This window comes from Nannospalax galili, unplaced genomic scaffold (assembly GCF_000622305.1).
Source record: "Nannospalax galili isolate Female #2095 unplaced genomic scaffold, S.galili_v1.0 scaffold324, whole genome shotgun sequence".
Lineage (NCBI taxonomy): Eukaryota > Metazoa > Chordata > Mammalia > Rodentia > Spalacidae > Nannospalax > Nannospalax galili.
In genome coordinates, this window is record NW_008353027.1 from 3,950,448 (window position 1) to 3,977,094 (window position 26,647).

General features: G+C 38.9%; 1 protein-coding gene across 2 annotated transcripts in view; it reads right to left on the reverse strand.

The window, feature by feature from the left end:
* Atg5 (autophagy related 5) overlaps positions 1-26,647 on the reverse strand; it is a 132,684-nt gene that overhangs the window by 11,527 nt on the left and 94,510 nt on the right. For both annotated transcript variants that reach the window (XM_008850300.3, XM_029554639.1), the window contains one exon: positions 6,854-6,977. In XM_008850300.3, the coding sequence (XP_008848522.1) occupies positions 6,854-6,977 (124 nt within the window). The remainder of the gene's footprint in view (positions 1-6,853; positions 6,978-26,647) is intronic.

Here is a 26,647-nt window from a genome sequence, read left to right on the forward strand (position 1 = left end):
TGGACAGTTGTTAGCTGCCATGTGGGTGCTGGGATTCGAACCTGGGTCTTCTGCAAGAACAGTCAGTGTTTTTAACCACTGAGCCATCTCGCCAGCCATTATAACTTAAAAAAAAAACTATTTATAATTTTTATTTTATGTGTGAGTGTAGCATGTACGTAAGTGCACCCATGTTGTGCAATGCCCACAGAGGTCAGAAGAACGCACTGGATTCCCCTGAAACTGGAGTTAATGACAGTCGTTAGCTGCCATGTGGGTGCTGGGAATTGAACCTGGGTTAACTGCAAGAGTAGCCAGTGCTCTTAAAAGCTGAGTCATCTCTCCAGCTCCACATTATGGCTTTTAATTTTAAAAAATTTAATATTAATGTGGTGGTGCACACCTTTAATCCCAGTGTTTAGGAGGTAGAGGCAGGTGGATCTCTATGAGATCCAGGCTAACCTTGTCCGTGTAGTGAGGCCAGATGGGGCTGCAGGGAGACCCTATCAACCCCCCTCCTCCAATTCAATGTTTGTTTGTTTATTTATTTACTTTTATTGTGTCAGAGAACAACGTGGGTTATCAGGTTTGGGGGTATGTGCCCTTATATGCTGAGGTATCTAGTTGGCTCTTAGTTTTTTAGACTGACATTTTAGTGTAATGAACAAAGAAAAATATTTCACTCCAGGTCTGATATAGCTTAGATCTCTGAGTCATTTTAACTACAGCTGAAACCACAAAAACAATTTTCCTGGGCTCACCTTTGGTTTATTTCCTGTTACTTCAAACTTGGCTAACTCCCTCAGCCACTTAACAAGATCAAAAAGAAGAGAACACAAAGCAGCTCGCGTGCTACTCCACCAGACAATGACCTAAAGCACGTCTTCCTAAATATTAGCACATTCTACTGTCACATGATGAAATAAGACTGAATTCCTTCGTGCCTGAATCACTTCTCGGGAGTAGCAGGCAATGGTGCCACAGAAGTTTTATGAGCACTTTCTCTTTTTATCAGGTGATGACAGCCAGCTCTTATCCATACACACCCAAATTTAAAGTCTTTCACTTTCAGCTTGAGTGCAGGTGTGTCAAGATGCTCCACATCTGACAGTGCTCTAGGTGTCCTGAACTACACAGTGCATGGGTCCTCACCGAGACACAGACTTGATGTTTCTGAATACTCACCATAAGTTTTGTTATTTGTTATTGTTAATTTTTTCTCTAAAAATAAAAGTGACAAAAAGAAGTGGCAAAGAAACAGAGTTTTGTAAAGAAAAGATACATCATTAAGGATGTGTCCACCTCAGAGAATGAAACATTCATCTCAAGTACCTTCAAAATATAAGTGCTATTTACATCAGTCAAACCAGCTTGAGTCCTCAGCTCCACCTAATCATTTGCCAGTTTGAGGCCTGAGAAGCCTGCCATTCACCTCCAGCATCCGAAACAGTCTAAGATACGGATCTGTGGATTAAAGTTGGAGTGGCGCCTCCCTACACCTCCCTCTTCAAGGTAAAGTCGTGCTGTCTATTCTCTAGGAAAAAGTGTGCAGGTGAGGCAGGCTAGAATTTAGGAGAGAACAAAGAATCTTTAAAAAATGGTGACAAATTGGCTCAATATGCTTAGGTGAGGTCATGTTCATCTTATATGTACTGTTGTGGCTGGCCTGGGTGGAAGGTAGCAAAAGTGAACACGAAAATGCTCTGATAAAGGGTATAAGATTGCTTTCATTTATATGCCTGATGCCCACAGTCACCATGTTAATGAATTCAACCAGAGTGGCTAGAATTTCGTACAGAAACACTACTAGCCCAGAGTAAACACCGAAGCAGCTCAGGTTCCTAAGCTCACACCAGGAAATAACACAAGCGAACAGAGTGGGAACTCAAAGAATGAAGAGTTATGGAAAAACACAATTTCAGAGCATTGTTTTAGACTAAGTTTTGTTTGTTTGTTTTCTTTTAACAGACAGGGTCACACTATATTCAGCCCTGGCTGGCCTAGAACTTGAAGTGTGTTGTTGTGCCTGGCCATGGTTTGTTTATTTAGATTTATACTGTGTGTGTGTGTGTGCATGCAAGTGCGTGTGTGTGGACCACGTGAGTGCAGGTGTCCTTGGAAGTCAGAAGAGAGTATAGGATTCCTGGAGCTAGAGTTACAGACAGTTGGATGCTGGGAACCCAACTGAAATCCTCTGGAAGTATAGGATGCATTTTTAACCACAGAGGTATCTCTCCAGACCCTAAGATTTTTTTATTATCATTTAATATTTTACTTATTATTATTTTATGTGTATGAGTATATTGCCTGCATGTATGTGAGCATACCCATGTTGAGCAATGCCTGTGGAGGTCAGAAGAGGGCATCGGATACCCTGAAACTGGAGTTATAGATGGTTGTTAGCTACTATGTGGGTTCTGGGTATCAAATCTAGGTCCACTGCAAGAGCAGCCAGCGCACTGAACCACTGAGCTATCTTTCCAGCCCCTAGAATAAGATTTTTTTTAAAAACAGAAATTTTTTTTAAAAACAGAAAAAAGATTTTTTAAAACACACACACACACACACAAAATTAAAAACAACACAAACAAACTCTAACAGACCAGAAGGTGAAGACTATGAAGATCTGAGTTCTTAACCTTGTTCTTCAACTCAATAGCCAAGAGATCTTTGACAAGTCATCTGAAAAAACTCAGAGACTGGACTAAATTAATCCAAAGTTAATTTAGTTACAGGACTTTCCACATATACTAAAGTAACTCTTGACCCCTTCCCATTCTTCACTAGTGAGTTTCCTCAATTACATCTGACAGCTAGAAACTGGTGACCAGGAAATAAAAATAAAATTAGCAAGTTAATGAAAGAGAAGTCAAAATTTCAAATCTTTTTTCCTTGGGTTAAAAAGAACAACTGCTAAATTTGTTCTTTTATAAATAAAACACAAATGTAGCAAGGGGAGAGCCCTCACATAACAGCACACATTGAAAACTGTGGGCACTGACAAGGTGCTGCTACTTAGCAATGGGGCGCATCACCAGAGAACACTGCTTTCTGAAGATTCTGAGTTTCAATATGATGTTCTCACACTCAATAATCAAGGATCCCGTGGGCTCATATCAAGAAATAAACCTAAAATGACTTATTTTTGAGGCTGGGCATGGTGGTGCACACCTTTAATCCAGTGCTTAGGAAGCAGAGGCAGGCAAACTCTATGAAATGGAGGCCAGCCTGGTCTACAGGCTGGAGTTCAGACCAGCTGAGGATACAGGGAGACCCTGTCTCAAAAAAGAGAGACATTTTTAAAATCGACTGTAGCCAGGCATGGTGAAAGTATGTAGTCCCAGCACTTAAGAAGCAAAGCCAGGAGGATTGCTACATGTCTATACAGTGAGTTCCAGGCCAGCCTGGGCTACAGAGCAAGATTCCATCAAGGAAGGGGGGGCGGTAAGGGTAGAGAAAGGTTGTTTAAAAAAAACCTAAGAAAAACACAAGGTAACACTTGAATTTTTGAATTTTAAATTTCAATGATTAATTGATAAAATAGTCTTCAAAATATACTACAAAGTGTTCAAAAAGAGAAAAATTTAGTGCAAAAACATGTGTAAACGAAACCCAGTGTTACTGTGGACAAGCTCCCTTATGATTTGGAGATGATGAACAGGAGCTGTAGAGTATCCCAAGTCAGTGAAGGTTTACCAAATTTCCAAAACTTGAGTTCAACAAAAAAGATGGAGGAAATGGTAACATAGCCTCCAGAGGGGCACTTAGTGTGGTGGAGGGGAAATGAGGGAGAGACTGGTCTCTGAATCCCTTCATATACACTGTATTATAAGAATGTAAAGTATTACGTACTAAAATACATTTTAAAAACTAAATAAAATCCATTAAAAAACTGAATAGGACTCCATCGAAATTAAAATTATTTACTCCAGAAGAAAATGAGAAGACAAATTACAGACTTGGAAAAAAATACGAATTAAAGAGAAATGTCATCCAGAATATGTAAATACCTCTCAAAATCCAGTAGTAGAACAAAAATGAAAAGTGGGGGGTGGTGGTGTTTAAATAGACATTAGTCAAAACTACAAATGGTTATTAATAAGGACATAAAACATGGAGGGAGGCTGCTGGAGGTACGCTGCTCAGCCCCCTGCCCTCCTGCATGTGCTCAATAAACTGCTTTTCCTAAAACAAAAAGAAACAACAAAAACAGTGGCAGTTAGCAGGAAAATTCAAATTAGGGAGATGCAAATTAAAACCACCCTGAGATACCACCACACAACTTTCAGGATGGCCATAAAGCACATACATTTTGGTGAAGATATAAAGAAACTGGAATCTTCCTACATCATCGGTAGGATTTTAAAATAGTGCATCAACTTTGGATAAGCTCAACAGTTTCTTTAAAAATTAAACATAGCCAGGGATAGTGGTACACATCTTTAATTCTAGCACTTGGGAGGCAGACACAGGCAAATCCCTAAAGTCCAAGGCCAGCTTGGTCTACACAGGCAAGGCCAGGCAGGGCTACACAGTGAGACCCTTTCTCAAAAAAATAAAAAACAAAAACAAATGATCAAAAAGCAAAAACAAAATGTCACTATTGAACCCAGTCACTCTACTCCTAGGAACCTATCAAACCAAGAAAAATGAAAACATTTTCTCATAAATGTCTATGTGAGCATTCACTGCAGCCTTATTCATAAAAATCTGGAAATTAATTCAAATGCTTATCAACTGATAAACAGGTAAATGAAATGTCTACCCAATGGAATATTATTCAACAATAAAAAGGAACAAGCTATTGAAGCATGCTAAAAATAAGGATGAAAGTCAAAAGCATTATGCCAGGTTGCAAGAATAGTTACTACATGATTTCATTTGTGTAATTTATTTTTTAATATTTTATTTATTATTTATTTTTTATTTTATGTGTATGAGTGTATTGCTTGCAATGTATGTAAGTGCACCTATGTTGTGCAATGCCAGGGGTTGGGGTGTGTGTGTGTGAGTGTGAAGAGGGTGTTGGATTCTCTGGAACTGGAGTTACAGACAATTGTTATCTCCCATGTGGGTGCTAGGATTTGAACCTGGGTCTTCTATAAGAACAGTGTTCTTTTTTAAATATTTTATTTATTATTTTTATTTTATGTATATGAGTGTATTGCCTGCATGTATGTGAGTGCACTGTGTTGTGCAGTGCCACCTATACGGGTCAGAGGAGGGCTTTGGATTTCCCTGGAACTGGAGTTAAGGTCGGTTCGTAGCTGCCACGTGGATGCTCTGCAAGACCAGTCAGTGGACGGTTTGTAGCCACCATGTGGGTGCTGGGAATCAAACCTGGGCCCTCTGCAAGAGCAGTCAGTGCTCTTAACCGCTGAGCCATCTCTCCAGCCTGAACAGTCAGTGCTCTTAACCACTGAGACATCTCTCCAGTTCCCTCCATTTGTGTAATATTTTTAAAAGGCAAATTATAGAGGCAGAAAGTAGACCAGCGGTTGCTTGTGGGTAGTTGAAAAAGAGGTTAGCGACAAATAAGTACAAGGAGACATTTTAGGCCGACAAAATGTTCCAAGACCAAATTATAATAATGCTTACACAACTAACTCTATAAATCTATTATTAATTCTTATTCTTATTCTTATTATTGGTCTTTTTGAAACAGGGTCTCCCTGTGGCCCCAGCTGGCCTGAAACTCACTATGTAGACCAGGTTGGCCTTAAGCTCACAGATATCCATCTGCCTCTGCCTCCCAAGTGCTGGGATTAAAGGTGTGCGCCACCACGCCCGACTTAAACTTACTTTTAAAGAAAATTGAATTATCAAAAAGAAAAGCCTGAATGGATGCCCTCACTGAAAATTAAAATTATAAAGCAGTAAGGATGAATTTATTCTAAGACTGTATAATAACTAAGAGGATTAATTATTCCAAAACAAAGTTTTCATACATAATACGATTTGGGCTAAGAATTCTTTGCTAGAGAGAATGTGGTAATTCAAATGGTCAGTGAACACCTACCCTAATACTAGAGATACAAGGTTGTATATGAGAGGTCACTAAAAACTTTGATATGCAATCTAGAAGTTCAGGGAAGGAAAGGGATAAACTAAGACTGAACATGGTAATATATCACTGAAAAATTTCTCCTAAAAAAAATCATTAATCAGCCATGTGGTTGAGATTGCAGATTACTTAGTAACTAGGCAATGACTGGACTTAAAAAAAAAAAAAAACCAAAACCCCAAACAGCAGGACATTTATGTGCATGCATACACATGCATATATGCACAAGTGTATTCTGAGCAGTCCTAACATGGGAATCTGAAATGACCCAAAACAATTTTAGCACTGACGTTACAGCACAAGCAGAAAACTCTGCGGCTGCTTGCATGTGACAAAACACAGACACACTAAAATATGCAGAAATCACCTCCAGGCTATGTGATAAGTACATTCAAGCACAAATAAACTTCCTATTTGACTATAGTTCCATCCCAAGGACAACTCACTTCATGTATGCAAATATTTCAACTTCTGAAAGAAATCTGAAACATTCTGGTTGCCAAGCATTTCAGATACATACTTGTGTGTACTTAATTTCAAATATATATATGTGTGTGTATATATATTCAAATTTACTAAAATAGTACTTAGAAAGTCCCAGAGCATGAGAGATGTGGTAAGAGGGTAATTTAAAAGCAGCGTATTTTATTTTACCGAAGAGAACTGATTTCTTGTTTTGTTACAATTTTCCCCTAAATGATAAGAGAATCTGGCTCAGATGTGTAACTGTAGATCACTTGTTTTACACCAGTAACAAAATAGTTGGAACAGAAAATGACAGAAATGTGTTAAGATTATTGAGGCCCTCACCTTCACCTTCGGGAGTAATTGCAGAAGGACAGACTTCTCTGAGCAGATCTCCTAGCGTGTGCAGCTGTCCATCTGCAGCCACTGGACGAAATAGCTTCTGAATGAAGGGTCGTTCAGTCGTTGTCTATTTGAAAATGAAAACAAAACAAAAAACAAAAAAACCCAAGCAATGAATTCTTTACTGCTGCTAACTACAGACTCAGGTCACAATTCTATGCTGGCAAAAGTGTCTTCTGCATGGTTTAATCAGAAACACAACAGCACAGATGCAACATCACGGGAAAAATGTTTATTATAATAAACCCATGTATATCAAATTCATGCAAATATGGACTGTCAGACACTCTAGAATCAACTAACTGGATTCCAGTAAGACAGGTATCAAATAGCAAAACAATACCAAGTAAAGAAAAAGAGACAAAAGATTCTGTCACACCTTTAAAAGTATGATAAGCTATAATAGACAAATATAAAAATGAACCTGACTGACTACTGCATTAGAAGACAAAGCTTAGGCTGGAGAGATGGCTCAGTGGTTAAGAACATGGACTGTTCTTGCAGAAGACCCAGGTTCGAATCCCAGTACCCACATGGCAGCTAACAACTGTCTGTAACGCCAGTTCCAGAGGATCCAACAGCCTCTTCTGTCCTCCACGGGCACTGCACAACACTCATGCACTTACCTACATGCAGGCAATACACTCATACATATAAAATAAAAATAATAAATAAAAAAAGGAGACAAAGCTTTTTAAGAGTCCATTGTAAGAGGTTGTGAGGTTGGTGGGTAGACAGCTGATAATACTGAACTCATATCAAGCTTCTAAGATTCACAAAGTTATAAGGATCTCAGTGCCATGTGTAGCATCCCTCCCTATGATTTGTTGGTCAGGGAGGTCCCGGAGGCCACCAAAACAACACAGGCTTTTGCCATTGCTCTTGGTTGCTCACCAGAACTAGATGGTAAGACCATATTGCTGAAGACATCACATACTTTGGTTGCAGGACACAGAGAAATCAATCAATCTGGAATTGACCTAGAAACTTACTCCCTGCTAGCTAGCTTTCATAGTACTAGAAGGTGCTATGCAGACCACTGGGGGAGAAAAGCCACCAGTGATATAACCCAGTGGTGGTCCTTACTTGCAACAATACAGACCTGCCATCAAGATGTTAAAATAGTGGCATGACTGTTATGGGGGTAACCAATTGCTTTCTGATTAGATTTGAGGCCTGCTCCACAAGAGAGAATTCACGTCTTGTACTGTAAACCTGGTGATAAGTCCATGGCTGGGGAGCCTTATAGTCTAGTGGGGAAACAACTATTGCTGTTTTGTTAAATGGTCATATTGTTAAACTGGCTTCTCTATTTTTATAGTTATATTCATAGATTAGTGCTGCTTTCAACCTTGGTTAGAGAAGATTCTTAGTGGAGCAGGCAGTGGTTAATACAGAGACTCATAATTGGTCAAAGTGCTGAGTATAAGTCATTGTGAGTGCTCATTCCTAAATGGCAAACCTATACCACTCCCCACCCCACCCTAAGGCTCAGGGAACACCACAGAAGACAGGGCAGAAAGTATGTAAGAGCCAGAGGTTGGGGAGGAATGCTGTGAAATACTGTGGCATGGCGTGGCTGTAGCACTTATAAACTCACAGCAGCTGTGGTTACCTGAACAAGACCTGTACAAGATCAAGCCAGTCAAAATTCCAGCATGGATTGGGGTTAGGGGATGGGCTCATGAGGCCCCACCCCTAGTTGAGGGGCTGATGGCTGATGGGGGTAAGAGTCATTTTTCATCTTCGATCTGACCACCAATAGGTTGCTCATGCTCCAGGGGACGGCTCCACACTTGAGCACACAGGCAACACTAATTGGATTCAGTGTGTGGTTTTTTTTGTTTGTTTTTTGAGACAGGATCTCCCTGCAGCCCCAGCTAGCCTGGAACTCACTATGCAGACCAGGCTGGCCTCGATTTCACAGAGATCCACCTGCCTCTGCCTCCCAAGTGCTGGGGTTAAGGGTGAGCACAACTATGTGTGGTTCAGTGTGTTATTAAAAAAGAAAATGTGAAGGGGGAAGTACTGGGATTTGAACTGAGTATGATCAAGGTACATTTAGTGCATTCATATATGAAATTTTCAAAGAATAAAAATAAAAACCAACCCCCCCAAAAAACCAAAAAATACACACACACACACACACACACACACACACACACACAAAAACAAACCCCAGTTGACTACTGCATTAAAAATTATTTTAAAAAGTCCACTGTAAGGGAGTTGTGGGCTAAGCAGAGGAACAGACATTTCATAATACTGAATTCATATCAAGCTTATAAAGTTCCATGAAGTTATAAAGATAATCGTTTTGACAAAATTTACTCCTAAGGGTTATATTGTTTTATCTGTGTTTAAAACTATTTCCTATTCCTCAAGGCCACAGTACAGCAGCTGTGTAATCACCAAGCTCAGGAAGGCCTGGAACTTGCCATCCTGCTGCCTCAGTCTCACAACTGCTGGTCCTGGAAGCAGTGTGCGCCAAGGCCTCCAGCTCAACGTTTCATATCCCTTGTCTGTTGTACAATCAATGAGAACTGTGCCAAGCATAAACAGATAAATTACAGAATGAAAATATCTCTTTTCCCCCCTCAATTGTTAGTTCATTTTATAATGGTAAAATTTAATCTTGAGCCTCCTATTGTGAAAAAAAAAATCACAAAATATGTAGGAACAAAAACATGCATATTATAAGAATATGACTTCAAATACCTACACAAAAAGGCAAACCTTTTGAAAAAAAAATTCTGGCTTTTAATCAAAGGAATTTTTTGGCATTTTTGACAGCTGTTAATTTAAGAAACAACATAAACTAAAATATGAGAAAAATAAACATGTAAGCATGTGAGCAATTCAGGGGATATATAAAAAATGTTAAAATGGGATATGAACAATATTAAATATAAAAATAAACTGTATAAAAATAAAACCTCAGTAATACATGTCAAACAATTTGATTCATTAACTGGCTTGCTTAGGGATCTAAAAAAATTATTGCTGGGGGCTGGAGAGATGGCTCAGTAGTTAAGAACACTGACTGTTCTTGCAGAGGACCCAGGGTTGAATCCCAGCACCCACATGACAGCTAACAACTGTAACTCCGATTCCAGGGGATCCGACAGCCTCTTCTGTCCTCCACAGGCATTGCACGACACGGGTGCACTTACCTACCTGCAGGCATAGCACTCATACACATTAAAAAATATATATATATGTATTGAGCCAGAGTCATATGTAGCTCAGTGGTAAAGCACTTGCAAGGCCCTAGGTTGGATCTCCAGTACTACCAAACTAAACTCTGGACTTCTCACCAACAAGAACAATAACAACAATAAAAAACCCATAACTAGTCACATAATTTCACTTTCCAAGACTGGAAGATACATCCATAGGTAATAAAGTACAACATTCTAATTACATGATAGAATGTAAACTCCTAAAACAAAGAACTTCAAAAAAGGTGAAAATGAAGGACAGAATATGCATAGTAGTCAAGCTTCCAACTTGAAATAGTATTTTTAAAAATATTTTTATTTTATGTATACGAGTGTAATGCCTGCATGTGTGTAAGTACATCTCTGTAGCGCAATGCCCACAGAGGTCACAAGAGTGTGTCGGATCCCTTGGAACTGAAGTTAGAAACAGTTGTTACCCACCATGTGGGTGCTGGGAACCGAACCCAGGTCTTCTGCGAGTGGCCAGTGCTTCCAACCCCTGAGCCATCTCTCCAGCCCCAGTATGTATGTGTGTGTGTATACACATATATGTATATATATACACACACACATATATAAACACACACAAATATATATATATATATTTTAATGGAGAAAGGGATGGTGACATTTTGGCATTCACAGGGCAGCTCGAATATAAATGTAACAGTACTAGTGAGCAATCAGTGCATAACACGCAGGTTAAGGCCATCCTGTAGAGATGCTGGCTTGCCAAATGTAGAGGAAGGAACAAAAGTGTGATTGGAACCCTAACTGTTAACACAATGTGTTACTCTAAATGACATCAAATGCTAGAAGCCTGCTTCTGAATCGGATAAGCTGGGAAAATTTGTTATCTTTCAATAAGTGCTGTGATAATAAAGTAATGAGATATATAAAATATCACAAATGTAAAATACCTAATGCAATAGGTGGTCAACAAAAGCAAAGTTTTTTTTTTTTTTCCATTCCCATCTTTGAAACTTCTACTAAATGAAGGGCAACAGTATTTAGTTGTTAGAGAACCAATTACAGAGAGAACCAAAGGTAATTAGTATTCCACCTTCAGTTTCCTTTGATACCTTATTAATTTAAATAAGTACTGCATGCACAAAGTCAAATAAAGCAGAGATTTACACAGGATATGCTGCCGGGCCAACAAAGACATGATATATATGCCTCAAACTGTCACATGCACATTTGGCTTAAGACATATTCATGCATGTCAAATTTTGCATCACATGCTTTTCAGAAGAAGGTTCACATTTAAATTAGCTTAAGAATACACTCAATTACAATATCCATTAAATAAAAATAACAGAGCAGTTTAAAATGAATGCTTTTAGACCTTTACAGTAAACAGTCTTTTGGTGGTGGGAAGTGAGGAACGGAAGAGGACTACGTGAAATTCCTGTATTCTTCACGGACGGAAGACTGGAAAGTAAGCACTAACCCTGAAGCCTACTTTTAATATGCTCAGTGACACTTAGAAAGAATAATTAACACGTGAAAAGCTATCATTATTACCGTCAGGAATGTTTAATCTCCGAAGCAGCAGAGTCTTAACTGACACTATGATCAAACGAAAAGTGCCCATTCAAATACATCTACACATTTGTTTAAAGTGTGTTTTGTCTTACTGAAATTATTGTATTTATTATAATTCTGTCTAGACAATGCCAAATATATTGTCACATTACAGTTAAGGCAAATACTGGTAATATTTTCACTAAATACTGTGTTACAGGGAAGCACATCGGCCTACTGAAGACTGGAATCAATCTCACTGATAGGACAAGGCACGTTGCTTTAAAATTTTATTCTTTGCTGTGTGTATATGTGTGTTTGTGTGTGCACCCACACCAGAAGCTAACATCAAGATGCCCACTTCAGTTGCTTCCCAACCTTACTTTCTGAGACAAGGTCTCTCACTGAACCTGGAGCTCACAGTTTCAGCTAAACCAGTTGACCAGTGACCTCAGGGACCCACCACACTAGCTTTACAGCCATGAACAGTCATACTCAGGTCCTCATGTTTGTACAGCAAGCACTTTACCAACTGGGCCATCTCCCTTGCCCCACTTTTAAATTTTTGTACAGAAAAATTTCAGTAGAGCAGCCAGAGGCAGACTCATATAATGGAAGTAGAAGTAGTGATTTTAGAAATAATATATTAATACTCTGAAGATTTCTTTCCAAAAGAACTCAGTCATACTAAGAGAATTATAGCTGATGTTTTATTTTACATAATAGCTTTAATATTTTTGTTAATTTTATTGAAAGCCACACTAGAAAGTTAGACTAATATAATAATGTCAATTAATAACTTATTTTCTTCTGAAAAGTCAAAGGGTAGTTTTGCATGTGAATTTTTCATTTTTATGGAACATTAACATAAAATAAATTAAGAAGCACTTTCAATTTGTACAAATAAAGTAGCAAGAGGAAACGTCTGGTAAAGCAGCTGTGCTGACCTCAGAGGTGAAATTTTGTTCTAAAGGCCAGTCAACTGTCTTCCCAGGAGACAAGTGGGTCTAAACCTGGCTAGGAACCGTGACACTGACAAAATATCTCCTACACCCACCCTCCATACACGCTCTAATAGCTTTACAGTGAATGATAAAGCTTATACCTATGGAAATACTTTTTCTTTTAAATGAGGTATACAATTTTTTGTTGTTGTTGTTTGTCTTTTTGAGACAGGGTCTCCCTGTAGCCCCATCTGGCCTGGAACATGATCACTATGTAGACCAGGCTGGCCTTGATCTCACAGAGATCTGCCTGTCTCTGCCTCCCACGGTGCTGGGATTAAAGGCGTATGCCGCCCTGCCTGGTGATGTATATAAATTTTTTTTAACTGTATCTCAAGTTGGAAAACATGTGGAACACGTAAGTTGGCTCAGCAGTTAAGAGTACTGGCTACTCTTGCGGTGGGGCGGGGCGGAGAGACTTGGATTCAATTCCCAGCACTCACATGGTGACTAACAACCATCTGTAACTCCAGTTCCAGGGGAGCTGACCCTTTCTTCTGACCTCTACAGGCACTGCACAACATCGGTGCATTTACACACAGCAGGGAATACATTCATACACATAAAATATTTTTAAAAAACAAATGGCTTTCTTAGCTATAACTTAAAAGCATGATCAACAACAAAAAAAGAGAAAAAGGACTTCCTCAAAACTCACAGAATGAATGAAAGATTTGCAAACCATACATCCGGCAAAAGACTAGCATTCAGAATATATAAAGAATTAAAACAACAGAGATAACCCAATTTAAAATGAGCAAAGAGGTGGGCAAGATGGCTGAGTGAGTAACGGCTACATAAGCTTAGTGGCTTGAGTTGCATCCCCAGAACAAAAGGTGAAAGGAGAGAACTCACTACATAAAGCTGTCCTCTGACACATGCTCTGTGGCCTATGCACCCACACATACACATCATGCGTGTGCACATACACACACAATAGTAATAGTAATAAAAGCAAATAAATACAATAAAAATGAGTAAAGGTGGCTGGGTATGGTGGTGTATACCTGTAATCCCAGCACTTGAGAGGTGAAAGTCAGGAATTCATGGTTACCTTCAGCTACAAAGCAGAGTTCAAGGCTGCCCAAGACCCTGTCTCAAAAACACCCTTGTAGTCCCCACAAAAGTACCTACAAACAAAAATCAAGGACTTAAAGGCATTTCTCATAAAGACGGACACACACACACACACACACACACACACACACACACCAAAAAACCAAAAAGAAAACAAAAAAACCCAGTTGAACACATGGAAAGACTCTTAGTAGTATCCTAGTCACCTGAGAAATGCAAATCAAAACTAAAATGCTATGCTTCTTCATAATCACAGAAGAGAGCTGTTAACTAAAATGATAGAAATTAAGCACTAGCAAAGATGGTGGAACTCTCATTCATTGTCGGTAGAAGTATGATAAAGATGCTTGGAGAATTCACTAACAATACTTCAAAACAATAAGTAATCATCACATGACCTGCCAGTTGCACTCCTAAATCCCTACAGAAGAAAAATGAAAACATATGACCACCAGAAAAAATTTGTACATGAATATTCACTGTAGTCATAATAGCCAAAAAGTGGGAAAATGTCTACCACTCGATAAGCTGATAAAGAGAATGTGCAACAGCCATATTCTACAATAAGAGTGAGCCTGGGAAACACTGCAATAAAGAAGTCAGACACAAAGGCCTATGCATTCTGTCCTTCTAATTTCATAAAATGTCCAGAACAAGCATAGACACAGAGAATAAATTAGTGATTTTCAGACTCTGTAGTGAGGGGGAGGAGGAGTGACTGCCAATAGGCATGGGATTTCTTCTTGGGGTGATGAAAATGTGAAATTTTCTAGTAGTGACAGCTTCACAAATCTGTGACTGTTCTTTAAAAACCCTGCTGAGCTTCTAAATGAGTGCCATATATGGTATTAGAATAACAGTTCAAAGAGGCTGCTCACTAGCCAGGTATAAATGATTGAATGGTGAAGTCAAGGCCTGTATGAACCAAAGAGCAAGACCCTGTACCTACCACACTCCCTCTCCCTGCAGCAGCGTTAAAGTCTATTCATATGATCGTATTGGGGGAGGGGTAAATCCTTCTGGGGCTATGTTTGAAGCTTCATAAGTGATTTAAGTATGAGTTTAAAAAATAATCATTGTATTGAAAAAAAAAAAAAACAACCCAAACAACAAAGATGTGAGAACTATTCGTAGCTTTATCAATTAAGAACATTTTCACATTTCCCTACCAAAAATAGCACCACAGCTATTTTGAGTGGGAATTCAAGAATCTTTGCCTGTTTGTCAGAACTTGTTTAATGCTTTATGTTCTGATTATTAAAATGAAGCTCAAAGGTTTTAAAATTACAAGATGTTAGCTTAAACATAAAAGTTTACTAAAATATACACTGTTATTAAAATATACACTGTTATTATAAGGGACACCATGAAACAGAAGTACCACAGAAAAGTATAGTTACTGATAAACTGCTGCCTAATTGTGGATTCACTGTATCTACTGTTTCTGAATTTTCTGGAACCCTCCCACCAGTAGGGCAAGTGGTCCAGGAACACCTCCTCTTCCTCTTCCTTATAAGTTTAGAACCCCTGGATTTCAACCCATAGTGCTGGGACCTGGCTGGAAGGGGAGGGTCTACAGTGAGAAGAACTCTTCCTCCTATATATTCTGGATTTGAAGTCTAGAAAAAAGAACAGTGCTACAAATGCACACAGCACAAACATTACAGTGCAATGTTATCACCTACATAGCCTTGTCTAGGAACTTATTATTTTTAAGTACCTAGGGTAAGGATGTAGCTTAGTTGGTAGAGTATTTGCCTAGCAGGAAGCCCTGGGTTTGGTCTCTACCAACTCACATTTAGCATGATGGCACATATCTGTAATCCTAGCATCCAAGAGGAAAGTTAGGAGGTTTGCAAGTTCAAGGTCATCCTCAGGTACACAGTGAGTTTCAGGACAGCCTGGGCTACATATGAGACCCTTCTCAAAGAGTCAAACAGTGCCTATCTCCAAAATAAAATTCACTTTTTTAAAAAGCATAATATATGAAGAGGGGACCATAGCAAAAAATCCAAACTAAGTCAATAAAAACATTTAAAAATATTTTATTTATTATTTTTATTTTATGTGTATGAGTGTTATGCCTGCATGTAGGTTAAGTGCACCCGTGTCATACAATGCCCTCGGAGGACAGAAGAGGCTGTTGGATCCCTTGGAACTGGAGTTACGGACAGTTGTTAGTTGCCATGTGGGTGCTGGGATTCGAACCCAGGTCCTCTGCAAGAACAGTCAGTGTTCTTAGCCACTGAGCCATCTCTCCAGCCCAAAGTCAATAAAATTTTAATCTAATCCCAAGAGAGTTTTATTTTAAGGCAATTCAAAACCACCAGTTCAACAAGTCAAATTATAAGTTCTTGTTCCATTCAGAATCTAAAACATAAGCATTTGGTTATTTAACATCCAAAAACTATTGACTGTTACATATAGAATGTTATAAATAATGTATTTATTATTATGGGCCTTCTTTGGTTTACACATGTACAGGCACATATACAGCATATTTCACAAAACGGAGTCACACTTTTAAAAAAGATTTATTTTATTTTAAATTATGTGTACTTATGTAGGTCTAGGTATAGGTATGTGTACATGAGTGCAAGTGCCTATGATGCTAGAAGAGGGCAGCAGATCTGCTAGAATTAGAGTTGCAGGCAGTTATGAGCTGCTTGACATGGTGTTGAAAATAAATTCAGCTCCTCAGCAAGAGTAGTATGAGCTTTTAATAGCTGACCTATAGCTCCATCCCCAGAGTCATACTTATTCTATGTCATGTGCTGTGTCCATTTATTATCTTGAATGTCTTTTCTTGCCAAGAAATGTATTATTACACAATTCTTAGTCACTACAAATTGCTATTTTTAAAATTTATTTTATTTTGACAGGGTCTTGCTATGTATCTCTGGCTTGCTTGTTATGGCAATCCTCCAGCCTCAGCCTCTGGAATACTGGGATGTGCCACCCCACCAGACAAATTATTTCATTTTAAGTAATCTCCCACTATTTCTACTTGGTTCCTTCACATGTATCTTTTCTTTCTTACCAGTTTTGACGTGCAGAAGTATTCTTTGGTAGTGCTGACTGATAACATTAGAGCATTAAGCAGCATAGAAGAAGCTGAGGTTAAGGTATTGTCAGGAGTTCATGAGGGCCTGGGAAATCCTGACTTTTAAATGGGGGTTCTGGGAGGATCATATACATCAACGATCAATATAACTCTTGTGTAATTTGTAACAATTTGTCCACCTGACAAATGGAAATTGTGGTGGGGCACTGAATAAAATGTATTCTGTATCAAGGACTTCACCAGCAAAAGAGCTATGTGGCTAGAGAAGATAAGCCAGGCTTCATGAACAAGCACCTAGCAAACTACAGATGAGGGGAAGCACATGGAACTACAACTTAAAAACTCAAAAATATTCTTACTGAAGGCTCTAAAAATGGCCACATCATTCCCTAGAATTAACTGCAGTTAAGGGAAACAATCCTGATCACACAAAACATGACTGTGGGCAATATTTAATAAAACACTGTTAAAACATTTCAGGGTGATAAAACTATCCCATTACATGTGATATGGCATAGAGGCACAGAAGTGAAAAGCACTAAAAACTTTAGAATGCTAATGTATTAGGAAAGAAAGCAGATTTGTTGGTTCTATTCAACAAGCATTCCCCAAGCAATGTAAAACCAAAGTTCAAGTTACACTTTGATGTGCAGATCCTTTTGAAAGCTCTCTACCCTGTTTTATATGAAGCATCTGTAGCTAAAATGAACACCTAGTGAAGAGCACGGATGCCGCATTAGAAAAGCAGATCAGAACTGTCCCAAGCTGAGTCTAAGTCACTTTGAACATGAACCAAGTCAGAAATTACTATGGCTTCCTTCTTAGAAGTAACAGCTAATTATCACGAGAGGCTTTTCAATGGAAGCTAATGCAGGTAGTTTTCCTTGGCAAAGCTCTGCTTTAAAAAGTAAACGCAGTGGAGATCTTTTTTAAACGTTGGAACCTCATTTAATTTTATGTCTTATAGAGTTTATAATGAGTAAAAGATTATATAAGCATAATAATTCATCTGTAAACCTAGAAATGTACAGCCAATTTTGAAAGAGATGTACCCTAGCTCAGAAAAATGTTATTGAATAGGTTAATGCTGTTGTAATGAAATGCTTCTTTTAATTAAAATAAAAAATAAAAAAAAAGTAAACTGCAAGATTTTTATTAAAATAGGAAATGGTTTACTGTGTAGTAAAAACACTTTTCAGGTTGGCAAAGCAGAGAAATGGGATTCCATGAGGGAGGAAAAAATGGGAAAATCAGAAAAAAGGAAAGGAAAAGAGGAAGAAAAGAGAAGCAAAGGCCAAGAGAAAAGACAACTGGAAACACGCGTCTCCAGCAAGGGGGCAGCTACTTCCTTTTGGGTATGTGAGATGACCTGTTTCTCTAACCTCTGCTTTAAAAACTCCAGATGGTATTAACAATAAGTACTGGACCGAGTATCCAGGACTTCAGCTTTTTATTTTTTTTCTCCATTCTTCCAAGACAAAGTCTCATGTAGCCCAGCCTGGCCCCAAACTCACTAGACAGCTGAGGATAACCTTGAACTTCTGATCATCCTGCATTCATTTCCAGAATATTGTAATTACAGGTATGAACCACCACGCCTGTTGTTCTAGGTTTTTAATTATGAAAGTGTGTTATTTCCTAATACACATTAGTTTTCTGTATTTTGGATATAAATTCCATTTATAATGATAATATGAAAATAAGCTTATACAGAAAATGGTTAAATGAAATTCAATAAATTAATATACATTCTTAAATATTCACGTACTTTAACTTAGCCATGTATCTAACACACAATTAACTCCAGAGTGAACTCAACAGTCATTTGAAACCCTAATTCATGTACTTTCACAACTAGTTCAGTTTGAATTCATTTGTGTCACACACACACACACACACACACACACACTATATATATATATATATACACACACACATACATATATATATGCAAATAACTTCCATCAAAATAGTACACCCAAAGTAGACATGAACTATTCAAATTTATTTCTGAAATCTATCCAAGCCTGTTGAATTTAATGATAATGAGACTCTTCGTTTAAATGATAGCATGCTCCCTGACCTCCCTAAGCAGTATTCTCATTATTGGCTTCTTGAACCAAACTGACTCTTCTTTAAGTTGGCACCTTTTGTTTAAGCAGACACCAAAAAATACATCTGGCAAGGCATGGTGGCACACACCTTTAATCCCAGCACTTGGAAGGCAGAGGCAGGCAGATCTCTGTGAGTCTGTGAGTTCAAGGCTAGCCTGGTCTACATAGCAAGTTCCAGGCCAGTTGGGGCTCCAAAAAGGCCCTGGCTCAAAAAAACCAAAAAAAAAAAAAAAAAGAAAAAAACAAACCCAAAAACCAAAACCTCATCTCCTCTCATTCAAGATATATTCTGTAAAATGTTCCAAGTCTATATTTATTAAGAATTAGCATGTTAATCCATCACCAACTGCAAAGAAGCAAACCTGTCAGAGACATCGATTTAGGTTTCAATATGAAGGTTGGTATCTTATCAATGTACTATCAATATAATCTATGCACACACCAACATACTTGTACATGCATTGGTATTTATATCCTGTTGTCAGCACTTATTTTTATAAACAATCTGCATGGACCACAAAGCAAAGTAAATATAAAATCCTTAAAAAAGTTATAAATATTAAACAGTGGTGTGACTATTATAGGAGTAGCCTACTGTTTTCACATTTGAAGCCAGCTCCACAGGAAGGAACACCTGGCTTTTAATGTAAACCTGGCCAAAATTCTATTACTGGGGTGGCTGTTGATGCAATCCTGGTCAAAAGCCCATTACTGGGGTGGTTGAAGGCTTTGGGGGTTGAGGGAATCTACTACTATTGTTTTCCTAAAGAGACGTGTCTTCAAACTACCTTCTAAATATTTATGTTGATACCCATAAATTAGTGATGCTCTTAACCTTGGTCAGAGAAGCTTCTACTGCAGTGGGGAACAGTCAAGACAGAGACTCGTAACTGATCAAAGTACTGCAAATAAGTGATTGTTGAGTCCTAAATGAGACATCTATATATTAACCCCTAGAAGGATCAGGGAGCATCAGAGAAGAGAGGGTGGAAGCAATGTAAGAGCTGGAGGATGGGGAGGAGAGCTGGGAAATGCTGACTTTTGGACATGACATGGCTGGTGCACACATGAACTCACAGCAGCTATGGACACCTACATAGGACCTGCACAAGATCAAGTCAGTCAGTCAACAATTTCAGCATTGATGGGGGAGGGGACTCATGATGCTCCATCCCTAGATGAGGAGCTATTACCAACTGATGGCTGCTAGGAGAGAAGTGATTTTTCCTCTGGTAGCTTGCCCATACTGATGCAGGAAGGGCTAATTAGGCTTAGTGGGTTATTAAAAGAAAGAGAGGAAGAGAAAGAAGGAAAAAAGGGAGGATGAAGAGGAGGAGGAGGAAGCGGAAGAGGAGATGGAGGCAGCGGCAATGGTCATTCAAGGAGGGTTGGGGTGGCTACGATCAAGACACATTGTATGTATGAAATTGTCAAAGAATAAATAAGAACTCTTTTAAAAAACAGACATGACTTAACAACTCTGGCATATACTTTTATAAGATACGCTGATACAAAAGGTCAAACCAATTGTCCAGACTCACACTCAGGTTAGAAAGAACAGAAATTAGTTATGATTTTTTTTTGGTGGTGCTAGAGATGGAGCTCAGGACCTTTAGCATGCTAGGCAAATGCACCACCACTGACCTACACTCCTAATCCATCTCAGTCTTTTAAAATTGATTTTCCCTTCTAAGATTCCCAAATGTATATTTATGAATCTTATGTATAACCTACTTGAAAGTATTAGTAAGTAGTTATTTTTAAAGTCTGAGTAATTATACCAAAAGCAACTCTCATATTTACCCAAAAGAAGGAACTACTACTAAGAGTCAAAGCCTAGTAATTCTGTTCTTAACAGACAGGTGTGTGTTCTGGCATGTTATATGAAAATCATTTATGAGAAGAACAGGAAGAAAATCAGAAGGCAGTTTTCACTATTGGAACAGATAAGTGATTAAGCAGATTCTGGCATCATGGAGCTCCCAAAAGGCCAAATAATACCCAAGAAGCATGGCTCAGATGCTGGCATTCTGTATGGAATGAAGAAAGACACAGAAAAATCCAGTAGTGACAAAGGAAGCAGCCTGGTCAGTGGAGAAGGTCTTAGATGGTAAGGTTAAGAAGCAAATCTTCTCTGGACATTGACTAAGACAGGGCTGCTACCACCAAGATCATAATAGGCCAGCAGCAAATCAGGAAACTAGAGCCCTTCAGTCCACGAAAACTGAAGAACAATCTCAATCACTAAAACAGAAGCCAGTCTGGCGCTTAATACCAGTGCTAACACATTAACTGTGAATAAGCAACTTACACACATTTTCTTACATGTTATTTATATGCTAGTTTGATGTATGATATTAAATACCATTGACTAGCTTATGAAACAATTCTGTTTTCAACAATCATAACATTTTAAGTTATTTTACATTTAATATGAGTATCAATTAAATTACAAATCTCACCAACTTAAATCTAACTTGTTTTTACTGTATCTACTCATATTCTCAGGGAGGAATTAAAGAGAGGTGAAGTTATCAAAAGGTAGGAAAGAGAAAGAAATATATACCAATAACTGATAGTAAGGTTTGTTTTTTTTAATAAATTTTACTTATTATTTTTATTTTACATATATGAGTGTATACCCTGCATGTGTGTGTGTGTTCATGTTGTACATTGCCTGTGCAGGTCAGAAAAGGGTGTCGGATCCTGGAAATGGAGTTACAGATGGTTGTTAGCTGCCATGTGAGTGCTGGGAATTAAACCTGGGTCCTCTGCAAGAGCAGCCAGTACTCTTCTTTTTGAGACAGGGTCTCCCCATACCCCCAGCTGTCCTGGAACTCACTATGTAGACCAGGCTGGCCTTGAACTCACAGAGATGTGCCTGTCTCTGCCTCCCAAGTGCTGGAATTAAAGGCATGCACTACCATACCCAGCACAGCAGCCAGTACTTTTAACCATTAAGCCATCTCTCCATTGTCAAAGGACAACTGTCAGGAGTCAGTTCTCTCCCTCCACCTTCATGTGGATTCTGGGGGTTGAACCTGGGTCATCAAGTTTGTGTAGCAAATGCTTTATGGAGAGGGCTTTTTTTTTTCTTAAATATTTTATTTACTATTTTTGTTTTATGTGAGTGTACTGCCTGCATGTAGGTAAGTGCACCCATGTTGTGCAAGGCCCATGGAGGACAGAAGAGGCTGTCAGATCCCCTGGAACTGGAGTTACGGACGGTTGTTAGCTGCCATGCGGGTGCTTTAAAAAAAAAAGAAAGAAAGAAAATCCAAGCCCGGTGTGGTAACACATGCCTTTAGTCCTACTACTCAGGAGGCAGAGGCAGGAGGATCTCTGTAAGTTCAAGGCCACCCTGGTCTACAAAGTGAGTTCCAGGCCAGCTGAGGCTACAGGGAAACCATGTCTCAAAAAGACCAAAAGGGAAAAAAAAAAAAAAAATTCCATCATTTAGTTCTTCTGCTCCAGGGCCCACACCTATACCGCTTAGCTAGTTAGGCCCCTCACATGCCTGGAGCTTAGACCTCCTCCTGCTCATCCCACTTGAGATCTCTGGAATAGTCTCTAAGGCCAAATCCTATCCACTGGGTCTTGATCCCCCTGCACACTCAGACCAGCTATATTCTCCTACGCCAGGGCCCACACCTACTCTGTGTAGCTAGTTAAGACTCTTCCCACACTGTCCTCATCCCTGGCCTGGACCTAGGACCCTCTTGCTCCTCCCACCTGATGCTTCTGGACTACCCTGACAAGCATACCTCTCACCACTCATCAAAGAAGCTTCTTTTTGCAACAGATGGAGACTATTACAGATTTCCACAACTGGTTAAACAGACAGTGAGATGCCCAGCCCCAAGTGACACATCTACAATGGAACCTCTATACCTACAGCTCATGGAACACAGCAGAATGGGGGGCAGAGAAAATATTAATGCACCTCTCAACTCTCACCACTGAAGCTTCCTCATGCAACAGAGGGTGATTAACATAGAAAGCCACAACTGGCCAAAATGTAGAGAATAAGAACCTGCAGAGTGCATGTCCCTGGATAGTACTCTTATATTAAACCTCTGCCACCTAGGGCTCAGAAACCATTGAGGAAGAGGAGACGGAAAGACTGTAATAGCCAGGGTGGTGGATGACCACAAGAAAACAAGAGTTTTCCAGGTGGCTGGGAACTTGCTCATATGAACTTACAGCAATGTGACAGCATGCACAAGACCTACATAAACTCAAACCAGACAAAAACCCAACACAGAACTGGGGAAATGGGTAAGAAGCCCCAACTTTAGCTGAGGAACTACTGGCAGATGATCACTGCTGGGTGAGGGGGAGTTGGTCTTTAAAGGAGTGACACTAGATAGGCTGACCAGGTTCTAGTGGATGAAGTCACACAGAAGGACATCTGGGACACAAACTTGACTCAACAGGCCTTAACATATATAACAGAACGCACGAAATCTGGGGGAGGGGGGCTATAGGGGTACAGATAGGGGAGGAGGGTCTAAATATGATTAAAATGTATGAAATGCACAGAAATTTAATAAAAATGTTTACAGAAAAAGTGTCATTTTTAGTGAAATAGCTAAAAGCATCTCATTCATGATGCCCTGTAAAATGAGGTGTTAATTACTAAAGCTTTAAGGTTACTGCAGACATCACACACCTTGTAAGGCCAAGCAACAGCACTCATTCTACTCCTAAATTTGAGAATTTGTTTTAAAGTGATCAATAAGCATTGCCTAATTGGTAGAGAAAGAACTTCCTGCAACAAAAAAAGATACCTCACAATTTTAGCCATGTTTCAATTTCTTTACACTAAAGGGAGGATGTCATGTTTTTACTTTGTCTGACTTTTAGTCTCATAGAATAGGGGTGGGGGGATACTCCTGTCATGTGTGTGCAAACTGAATATAATTTCAAATGAGAAGCCATAATAAAAAGGGTGAATAAAGCAAAAGAAATGACCTTAACAACACATGAAAGACAACAGGCTCTGCAGTGAGACTGCACCGTCTCAGTTCGATTCCTGGCTCTCATTACTAGACAGATGAGCCTGGCCAAGCTTCAATAACAAAGCAGATCAAAATGACCTCATCTGCTTATAAAGGCCACTAGCATGTAACTTAGAGGACAATAGTAAAAATCAAGTGAATAAGCAAATGTAAAATATTTAAACACTATCTGGTACTCAAAAGAACAAAATTATTGCTAGCTATTGTTATTCATTGCTTTTTAAACAGTTTTTCTCATAGGAAATAATTTAATTCTAAAGCCATCTGAAATTAGTAAGTGCATAGAAAACTTGCTGTGTTGGACAGCCCCCTAGAGGCCTCAATTTATCTATTTCTTTCAAAAGGCACAGAGACCATAGGATTCAAGTGTTTATTTTTCACTCATTCATTATGGTATGACACAGTCTCTGATACCTCTACAAAGATGCTGAGAAAAACAAATAGTCCTTACTCAGGGAATTAACAGTTTACTGAATAGAGAAAAATGACATATACACATCATCAGAATAAACCATGGGGACATAAAAGAAACTGCTCATGTATTATACAGTGATGTTTGGTATGAAAAAAGGAGTAAGCTGAAGACAGAAGGCCTGTTCAGATCTGCCATCAGACAATGAGTTGCACACTGGGTGAGATAGTTTTGTGCCAAATTGTCTTATTCCAAAATCAGAGTTAGGATGTTAGATGACCCTCCAGCTTCCATGCTCTAATAGTTCATAGCTAAATTTGCCATGGTAAAGGTAGACTATCTTAAGACACAGAACAGAAAACAAAGAATTAATCTCTATACAACATAATGGGATCATGGGAAGAGATTAAGAAAGATTTACTGAGGGGTGTGATGTTTGAAGTAAGGCTGGAAGCAGTGTAAGAGAAATTAATAGGGCAAGAAAATAAAACAACAAAGCAGAGTTTTAAAGAATACCATGTGATGTTATCTGGATACTATACAGCTATGTAATATTAAATTAACAGCAATAAAAAAGTCAATAATGCTGGGTGGCATATGCCTTTAGTCCCAGCAGTCAGAAGGCCGAAGCAAAAGTATTCTGAGTTCAAAGCCAGCCTGGGCTACATAGCAGGAGCCTGTCAAGAAGGGAGAAGACGGGGGAAGAGGGGAGGGGAGGAGAGGTAAAGGAGAGTAGAAGGAAAAAAATCTACAGATTTGAGGGAGAGAAACATGGTAGAACATTCTACTAAGAGCCACCAGAAGTTCAACTAGGAGGTAAAGAACATGAATACAAATAGGAAGATGGGACTAAAAGCACCCTGCTCTAGTATTTTAGAATGTGCAGTTCAAACAATGTGAACCACTGGGGCTGAGATGGCTCAGCGGTCAAGAGCACTTACTGCTCTTTCAGATGAGTAAGGTTCAGTTCCAGTTTGGTTCCTAGCACCCACATGGCTGCTCACAACAGTCTGTAACTTTAATTCCAAGTGATCCAACACTGTCTTCTGGCCTCTGTACATGATATGCACACATACACGCAGGCAAACACTCATACATATAAATAAAAATAAATAAAAATTTAAAACAAGAAAATGAGCAATATTCCAAGGCATGGCAACTGGCGGGGAAAAAAACAGGAAACTGAAACGAGATTGTGTACGTATTTTAGTAGAAACTATGAATAGAGTGTGCAAAGATTACAAAGGTATTGGTTAACGGAATGAGTAATTCGTCAGGTATGTTCCATTAGTCACGAGAAAATGTAAGAAACATAACAAACCATCATTGCTGTTAAACTTACAGCAAAATCATGATTTAAGCCAATCCTATGAACCAGACACATTTAATCTTCATAACATCCCTATGAAACATTACTAAACCATATTTTATAGATGATAAAATGGAGACCTAGAAATACGGTTTTTGGTTATATTGGGTCCCACAGAGAACTGAGTGCAAACAACCTTGTAAACAGAAGAATTTGTGGAAAAATTCACTAGCAGTTTTTAAACATCATAGTAACCAGAGAGCAGCAGTAATAGGAAACAAATTAATCAAAAAATTAAACAGGAAATTCTGAAAACAATAAATCTGAAGGGGTATGAAAGCTCCAACACATCCATGGTAATCTAGAATAATCTAGAATGCCATAGGCATGAACTAGAACTGTACTCCTAGATCTGTGCAGCTCTACACTCCCACCTTGAGGCTAACCTTGAAAATCTTCTATGAGGAGGAAATAAACCTTGTACATTGCTTGTCTGAGCACCGAAGGCGTGCCACAACATATACACATACCTTTCAGGAAGACAGAAATGCATTCATTCTAGATATTTAAAGAAATCTTTAGGTGGCCACAAAAATGACAACATATACAAGGAAACAAGGAAGTGTGGGCCTGACACACAAGAAGTAACAGACACTAGGCTTGAGAAAGACCAGAACCTGAACTTTAACTACATAAACATTGAGAGAACCAGTTTAAATGTATACAAAGAACTAAAGAAAATAACGTGAAAATAAAAGAAAGTATGTGAAAATAGAGCTGAACCAGGTGTCACGTCTTTAATTCCAGCACTTGGGAGGCAGAGGCAGGTGGATCTCAGTGAGATTGTGCCCTGCTTGGTCTCAATAGTGAGTGAGTTCAAGGCCTGGGGCTACAGGGAGACCCTGTCTCAGAAAGACCAAAAAAAAAAAAAAAAAAAAAAAAAGAGCTGAGATCAAGGCCAAGGCCAGCCCAGGATACATCATGAGAC